Consider the following 8,898-nt stretch of genomic DNA (forward strand, 5'->3'; position numbering starts at 1 on the left):
GAAATGATGTGCTGAAGGCTTATCCTCTCCAAAAGCATGTAAAGTGATGCCTGGATTCATGAGCACTTACTTGCTTGAGGTTTTTGTTCCAGTTGGAGTGCGCTTTTCTCCAGAAGTTTTACTGGAACAGGTCTTCTCCTCCCCTTCTTTTTTGAAGGGGTCAGTTTTCACCTGTGAGAACAACATCGTGAGATCAGAGATTTAGTATGAGAGAACCACTTGTTTTCAGAAAAGCACACACTACTGACAGCTTTCTATGGCTGCAGTATCTAAAGCCTTTAAATTCTCACAATTAACAGAATCTCCCATCTTTTTTTTGTTCAAAAATCCTTCATTACAAAATGAGAATCCACAGAGACATAGGAGTTCAGTATCTTACTCATATGGCATAGTGGTATGGCTCTTACCCGGTCCACAGATATCTGCTGTCCATGGAGCTCTGTGCGGTCCAGGTGGGAGATGCACCTTGCCACTTCTGCACTGGACGACATGGTGACTAACCCATAACATTTGGCTCCTGGGCTACGAGCATTAGTGACCACTTTAGCACTAAAAACCTATTTGAAACAGTTAACAAAAAAAGCTGATAATTATTTCATAGACTGGAACATGCAATCACAACAATGTACCTTAGAGCCAAGTTCAAAGACAAGCTATTGGCAACATTTTCATAAATGGAGAAACAAGGAGCTGTAAAAAAAAAAGTCTTACCTTGCCAAATTTGCCAAAGAGGTTTTTGAGATCAGCTGCTTTAGTGTTGGAGGACAGGCCACTCACCCACAGATTGCGAGAAGAGCTGGTGCTGCCTCCTAAAACAAATAGTTGGAGTTTAGAAGAGACATTCAACTACTCATTCATACACACTTTATCTGACATCTACCAACTCGTTATCTTCAGCACTTAATGACACTAAAGAATTCAAGTAGAATAACTTTCCAAATGATTCAGCTTTTAACAAAGTAATGCAGACTTTTGGTATTGTAATACTGATGTTTCATGACATAGGCCTGCTGTTGTGTGTAATAACATTTGCAACTTAGAAAGTATGATTAACGAAGAACATAGTAAGATCAAACTATAGTAAGTCTGTTGTATCATGTCACAAAGAATTAGGCTTATATCAATCAGACACTATTGGATTTAGATGAAACAATGAAATTCATTTTAGGAAAAAAAAGTCAGACAAAATCTCAACTCTCACCTTTCTCATCTTTCGAAGTCTTTCCATCTCTGTCTTTTGAAGAACTAAAGTGTGAATATTATGAGAGTGACAAGAAGAAAGAAATAATCTAATGAGAACCAGAACATGAGATAGGACTGTGGGCACCGAGGTACATCTACAAACAATCAACAAGTTATACACATTTATGGTGCATTACAGAATAAGGAAAAACAAAACAAGAAACAAAAATCCCCAAAAGGCAAGGCTTGGACTTGGACAAAACTCCAATATGGCTTCTTTCTCTTGCTTTTCCACAGCAGCATGGTGGATCAGGATTTCTGCCAATTTATTCCCCTGACCAATGAAATCCTCGGGAGTGTGTTCAACTTGAGAGAGAATCTCTTCATTGGACTGACAAACCCCTCTGACATCACTGGATCTATTGCTCTTTTTTTAACCCACAAGTAGAGACTGGAAAAGCAAGTGCTGGAAATGTGTGCGTAACAGACGTGTTTTCAGCTCCTCGTTTAATGCCACCAACTACCAAACTTCAAAAAAGGGCAAACCAAACCAAAAGACAACCAAATGCATGGATTACGTACAACGAACAACTCGTTATGAAAAAACTCTTGCCGCTACCCACAATGCTGAGTTCTGAGTGAGCTGGAACTTTGTAGTAGTATCTTAAAGAACTGACATAGAAAGACAAACCTCTTTGCTTGACCTGTTGCCCCAGTTGAAGAGGGGCCTTTCTTCCCAGAATCCTTTTCCTTGTCTCCCATTTCTCCTTTCTTCAAGACCTCTCTGTTGTCCTTCTTGGCGGCGTCAGACTTCAGGCTGTCATCACTCTTACCATCTTTGTGGACATCTACTGATTTGGCCAGCGAGTCGGTCTCCTGCCCCATCTCAGCAGAGGCCTCAGCTTCTTCGCAGCCTGCCTCAGAATCTGGAAGTTTCACATGTTTACCTGTTTCCAGGAGGTCGTCGCCATCCACATCCAGTGTGATGGCATCTTCGGCCTGGATGGTGACGGATATATTGTCATCATCAACTTCTTTTACAGGTTCAGGAGTATGTTCGCTCTCCAAGGCCTCCATCACTGGGACTTCAGGCTCAGCTTCTCTCTCTGCCTCAGGCTCGGGTTCAGGCTCAGGCTCCACCTCTGCCTCAGCCTCAAGGTCAGGCTCTGCCCCTGCCTCAGCCTCGTGCTCTGCAAGGCCGTCTTCACAGGAGGTTTTAGAATTTTCACGAGTAGCATCATCAGTATCAGTTACATCTGAGGGATTTAACAAGCATAAAACATGGCAAAAACACATTGTTTAACATTCACATCTCTGTGCTGTGACCTAGAAAGTAGAATAGAGAGCAAGTTTAGTGTTAGTGGTCATCTTGGGGGAGGAAACCACAGGTATACACAAAAACACATTCCTTAGAGAAAAACGTAGAGGAACAATCTTCTGTGCGATTATAGCCATATTCACTTATCACTTGGATGAAGAGTGCCATTGGAGCTGGTATTCAAAGCTTTGGGTTCCAATTTATTTGGGTGAGACTGACATACACTTCTCTGCTTCAGGGCCACAGATTCAGTCAGAGTAAAACTGCATAACTGTCCCATAAAATAAGTCCTCCAACCAGACATCACACTTAGACCATGAGGAGCCACGTGGTCACATCCAGGGTCTTCTTTCAAACACTGCTTTTGACTGTCCATCTCATTTTACAGCTGATAGAGTAGAATCAAAAACAGGGTGCCAAATCTTCCTTGATCCATTGGAGAAATCCACCCTGTCATGTAACACTGCTAGAAATGGAATTCCAATGAGCTGTCCAGTCTTGACAAGCAGCGATGAACCACTGAAGTTGATGTCCACGTAAGCCATGTGGGATATACTGCAGTCAAAAAGAAGTGTCAAGCATATGGAGAATGAGGTTCACATGTGTCATGCTCTGAACAGTCAAAGGCATGCTGCCTGAAGCCTTCTACATTTCAGGGGAAGTCCTTTTTCAACAAAAGAACAAAGAGGCCTGCTGAAGCTTTGGCTGCTGACGGTGTTCTGAACAGAGCTAACTTGGAGACTGTGATGATGAAAGGAATCCTCTGCTGATAAATTGTGGTAACAGGGTAATATGTTCTTCAACAAATTAGATGATGAAATGAGGTGCATTACAGATGTTAAGACAAATGGTGAAGCGATATCTGTCCTTTAATGCAGCACATGTGCTGGATGTGATAGTGTCCACGATTTGTTGCAAGACTTGTTTTTAATATTTGTGATCAGAGCACATTGAGCTTCAAAATGAACAAAAGAAAAAGAGAGGACAAGAAGTCCAAGCTTTTAACCAAAGAGCCTGCAAAACCTGAAAAACAAATGTTAAGCCTCCATCCCAAAGGGTGATCAGACATACCTTTTTCTGATTCCTCCTCCTCTGTCTCCTGAAAAGAAAAGAAACAAATATACAGGAATTTTGAAAAATATACTACAGCAACTTCAATATTTTTCAGCCATTGTAACCAATGAATACAAAAAAAAAAAAAAAAAAAAAAAAAACACCTCACTGAGCACTTAAGAACACCTGTACACACTCATTCATGCGATTATCTAAATCAGCCAATCATGTGGCAGCCATGCAATGCATAAAATCATGCATATATGGGTCAGGAGCTTCAATTAATGATGTTCACACCAACCATCAGAATGGGGGATAAAATGTGATCTCAGTCACCGTTCCCTCTAAGCTGCGTGCACATGCACCCTTCTGATATTACTCCTGCGCAGATGGAAAAAACATCCGCGGACTGCACGCAGACTCAAAGATGTGTGGGAAAACCTAGAGATTTCATGTATTAGAGCTAAAAGCATGCTCAGTGTTTCAACTGGAGTCCATTTGTTCTTTTTTTTTTTTTTTTTCAGTATGGAGCTGAAATTTGAGTGAAATTCTGTGTGAAAATTAGGTGGAAACACGCATTAAGTCGTGAAACAAAACATACAAATTACTGCATTTACCATGAGGCGCAAGAGCTATTGATTCTAGCGATTTCAACCGTGGCATGATTTTTGGTGCCAGACGGGCTGGTTTGAGTATTTCTGTAACTGCTGATCTCCTGGGATTTACATGTGCAACAGTCTCTAGAGTTTACTCAGAATGGTTCCAAAAACAAAAAACATCTAGTGAGCGGCAGTTCTGCAGACGGAAACGCCTCGTTGATGAAAGGTCAACGGAGAATGGCCAGACTGGTTCGAGCTAACAGAAAGGCTACGGTAACTCAGTTAAACACTCTGTATGTACAATTGTAGTGAGCAGAATAGCATCTCAGAATACACAACACGTCAAACCTTGGTCTGATGAATCTTGATTTCTGCTGAGGCACACAGATGGTAGGGTCAGAATTTGGCATGAATCCATAGACCCAACCTGCCTTGTTTCAACAGTCCAGGCTGGTGGCAGTGGAGTAATGGTGTGGGGAATGTTTTCTTGGCACAATTTGGGCCAGTTAATACCAATCAATCATCGCTTGAATGCCACAGCCTATTTGAGTATTGCTGCTGACCATGTGCATCCCTTCATGGCCTCAATTTACCCATCTTGTAATGCCTACTTCCAGCATGACAATGCACCATGTCAAAAAAGCAAAAGTCGTCTCCAACTGGTTTCATGAACATAACAGTGAGTTCACTGTTCTTCAGTGGCCTTCCCATTCACCGGATCTGAAACCAATAGAACACCTTTGGGATGTGGTAGAACGGGAGATTTGCAGCAAGAATGTGAAGCTGACAAATCTGTAGAAATTGCGTGATGCAATCATATCGACATGGACCAGAATCTCAAAGGAATGTTTCCAACATCTTATGGAATCCACGCAATGAAGAACTGAGGCAGTTTTGAGAGCAAAGAGAGGCCCTACCCAGCAGGGCTGTCGCTGGCCAAATTGATGTCCTACATTGTGTGTTCCGCAAATGTTATCAGGTCCTTGAATAAGTGCGAGTAAGGACAGCTGGTGGAGTTTCTGGTGCCCCCCTAGGGTAACATGGTGCCACCCTAGACAGTTGCCCTATGCAGACTGCGCAATATGCGTATAGGGAGGAGGTACTGCTATCATTAGTATAATGTTCCTAATAAAGTGCTCATTGAATGTGTATAAATAAACATAAAAATTTTATAAGTATTAGAAGTATATTTTAATCTCTTTTTTTTACATTTTTGGGTGTGCATGCACTTGGTTTTAGAAATTCTTCAAATAACACCTCAAATGGATTATTTCGCCAGAGACTTGAACACTACATGACATTTAAACACATTTTCAGAGAATTGCTGTTTTGCCCCAAACATAAACTCAATGTGTGAACATTATCCTGTTTGTAACTCTTTCTGATTATAACACGACAGCACAAAATCACTTCCATTCACTTTCAACATAACATTTAACCATGAACTGTTGGAATTATAATTCAATGTAAGTGTAGCAGCTTTCATCTTTGAAAGAAAGCCATTGAGAAGATGAAGATAAAAATAAAATTAAAAAAAAAAAAGTTTAATTCTGGGACATTTATAATGTAAACATTATATAATTAACAGATCAGGTGTATAAACACTCAAATGCAAAGTTATAAAAATATGAATAAATACATGTTTTATTAGGCCATGTCCAGCTGTGTAAAGTTATCTAATGCAAAAAATAATGTATTTTTTTTTTTAAATATTAGTGTTATTAAGGTACCCCAAAATGCATACAAACATGTTAATTTGTTATTAATGAAATATACAATAAATTATTCTTACTAAAAGCAACAGTTCCAAGTGTTTACCTTTGAGAAGGATTCCTCTTCCATGGTGGTGTCTTTGTCCAGGTCGGCCTTCTTTCCTGAATATGTGCAATAATGCAATTTGGTCAGACTCAGTGTTTCCTGCACCACTCCTGTATCTCCAGCGCCATGGCAATAGAATGATACTCAAATTGTGAGCTTGCAGTCTGAATTCAATGTGATGAGATAAGAACGCGTTCCATGAAATAACGCAAAAACAACACGTCTTTCTATCGCATTGTGTAGGGCTGAACGATCCATCGAAATAAAATCAAAATCAAGATATGACCTTATGAACACTAAACTGCAAAGGGCTGTGATCTAATCAACAAACAGTCTGCACATGCCACACGCTGCTCTGTGGAGCTCTGTTCTGAATGCACGTAAGGTGGTTCTGTCTGTGCTCCCTCCATCAATCTCATCTCATGCACAGAATAACGGATGTGTTGCATTCAATTGTATTTACAGTGCTCTAAATTCACTTTAAATGGCCACTATATGTTACTATACAATTACATATCAAAAACCTCATAACACCAGGTTTTTTTGTGGACAGATGATGACAGCATTTTACCATATTGGAATTCATAGGCGCTCAAAGGCTTTCATTAATGTGACTTCACACAGAAAATAAAAATGTTTAATAATTTTTTTTTTTTACAAGATCCCATAGCAATGCTGCCTACAAATTAAGAAATTGTTTGAGAAATATTACTTGTATAATAATAATAGGGTTGTTATTAGTTATTATAATACATTTGTAATTAGGGAAAGACATTAACGCATATTGTTTTTATTTCGACCTGACAAACAGCCTGATTAAAACTTCAATAACAAAAAAAGAACAGGCTATATGTGTGATATAGTCTAGGCCTGTGCCACATATTACAAAGTTAATATTCTCTTTTTTTTTTTTCTCCCCAATTTGGAATGTCCAATTCCCAATGCACTCAAAGTCCTCGTGGTGGCGTAGTGACTCGCCTCAATCCAGGTGGCGGAGGACGAATCTCAGTCGCCTCCGCATCTGAGACATCACGTGGCTCGTTGAGTGCCTTACCACGGAGACGTAACGCGTGTGGAGGCTTCACACTATTCTCCGCGGCATCCACGCACAACTCACCACGCACCCCACCCAGAGCGAGAACCACATTATAGCAACCACAAGGAGGTTACCCCATGTGACTCTACCCTCCCTAGCAACCAGGCCAATTTGGTTGCTTAGGAGACCTGGCTGGTGTCACTCAGCACACCCTGGATTCAAACTCACGACTCCAGGGGCGGTAACAAAGTTAATATTCTTAATTATAATCTAAAGTGCATAACTGTATAATTTGCAAGCGATTGGCATGAGCTGAATTCTGTAGGAAACACTGGTCAGACTTATGTACATTATATATATCTATATATATATAAACACACAAATATGGTGAAATATATGGGTTGAGTTCAGAGTGTGAAATTATCAGTCTTGGGTTCACCTTTGGATTTGGCTTTTCTCGTGGGTGTCTCAACTGACACGGGGAACTCAACATTGTCTGGATCGCCACCTTCATCTTCTATCGCCTGCACCCAAGGGGACACAAGAATTCATTTCAAATATTGATTATGGGAGATTTAGATAATGGAAAACTGCATATTCAGGTCAGAAATTCTCAGAACGTAAATGCATCGCTGTGCACAATTCATGTGATGTTGCAGTTAATCACACAGCTTGCAGAAGGTATGAGATCAGTAGCAGCGCCATTTCTGATTAAATAAAGTGTGGTTAACAGGCAATAAACTAAACGTTAAGCAGAAACTACTATAAAGCATACAGGCCAAACACAAAACCTCGTGACTTATTTGCGATCTAGCAGCATGTATTAATGTGAAATGCAATATTATTATAACACACTCATTAGATTCTTCAACTCTCCAATGACTGCATATAAGGTTTGTAAATACAGATGATGAACTGGTTTAAAGTTGCAGCATCTGACCTGAGCGCGTGAAGCTGCATTGTCTTACAGTTCGCTAATGGAACTTGGCCTGCTCAGATCCGTTTCTGAACCCACTACAATATAGTTTACGACGGTATCTCATGCGGTGCATAAATACGTGCATTGCAACAACGTTTTTAATGTCATGTTTTAGCAAACATTATCATTGTGTAAACGGATTTGCTAACAGACTAGCCATCAAGCTAGCTTGCGAGATTTGCCACCACACGCCTGCGTGATTAAATCTTTTAAAAGAGTTTTACCTGTTTCAATCTTGCGATTAGGTTATTTTTCACACCCGTGATATCTAAATTTCTTCGTTTGAGCTCTGATTTGAGATCTACAACTCGTAAATCTGTAATCTTCTTAGTCTCCGCTGAAATGGCCACCGCCGACATTTTGACTGTGTGCGCGAGCTCGACAGCGACGCAAGTGCGAGTCAGTGTTCATGGGAAGTCGTTGTCAAAGGCTTCTTCTGCATCTTCTTCTTCTTCTTTTCTGTTTATTGGCGGTTGGCAAACCAGCTTTTGGTGTATTACCGCCACCAACTGAACTGGAGTGTGGAGCATCGATGGCACATGAAAATTATTACCCTCTTTCTCTATATATATATTTAAAAAGTAAAAAAAAAAAAAGAAATTATTCTAGACTCAACTCCCGTTGCTTTTAAAAAGCCCCAAACGGCATCTTTCATTGCTCCATGCTTTTTAGCCAGAAAAGTTTCTAGATAATATTAATTTCCATTTCCTGCAACTTTGCCTGCATTACTTGCCTTTCATTGTTATATGCTGTACAATGTATAAGGATGTGTTCAACTGTTTCTAGCTCACTGCACTTACTGCACATTCCTGTGGGATGTCGCCAAAGGCTCGCTGAAATGTTGCTAAAAGTAGCTAAATCACGTGATGACGTCATGTATTACTTAAGACGTCAAATTTACCTATGTAAATAA

The 8,898-nt window shown here is 40.2% G+C and overlaps 1 protein-coding gene across 2 annotated transcripts in view; it reads right to left on the reverse strand.

The window, feature by feature from the left end:
• Positions 1–8,393, reverse strand: part of LOC127447358 (SAFB-like transcription modulator) — a 30,012-nt gene extending 21,619 nt beyond the window's left edge. The window contains exons 1-9 of one of the 2 annotated variants that reach the window (XM_051709298.1): positions 8,210–8,393; positions 7,446–7,530; positions 5,971–6,026; positions 3,572–3,599; positions 1,874–2,438; positions 1,202–1,245; positions 712–809; positions 408–557; positions 71–171 (exon numbers count right to left, since the gene is read on the reverse strand). In XM_051709298.1, the coding sequence (XP_051565258.1) occupies positions 71–171; positions 408–557; positions 712–809; positions 1,202–1,245; positions 1,874–2,438; positions 3,572–3,599; positions 5,971–6,026; positions 7,446–7,530; positions 8,210–8,344 (1,262 nt within the window). In that variant the 5' untranslated portion in view covers positions 8,345–8,393. The remainder of the gene's footprint in view (positions 1–70; positions 172–407; positions 558–711; positions 810–1,201; positions 1,246–1,873; positions 2,439–3,571; positions 3,600–5,970; positions 6,027–7,445; positions 7,531–8,209) is intronic. The other variant, XM_051709220.1, reaches the window with a different exon arrangement.
• Positions 8,394–8,898: the final 505 nt, after the last annotated feature.

Source organism: Myxocyprinus asiaticus, chromosome 1, assembly GCF_019703515.2.
Source record: "Myxocyprinus asiaticus isolate MX2 ecotype Aquarium Trade chromosome 1, UBuf_Myxa_2, whole genome shotgun sequence".
Lineage (NCBI taxonomy): Eukaryota > Metazoa > Chordata > Actinopteri > Cypriniformes > Catostomidae > Myxocyprinus > Myxocyprinus asiaticus.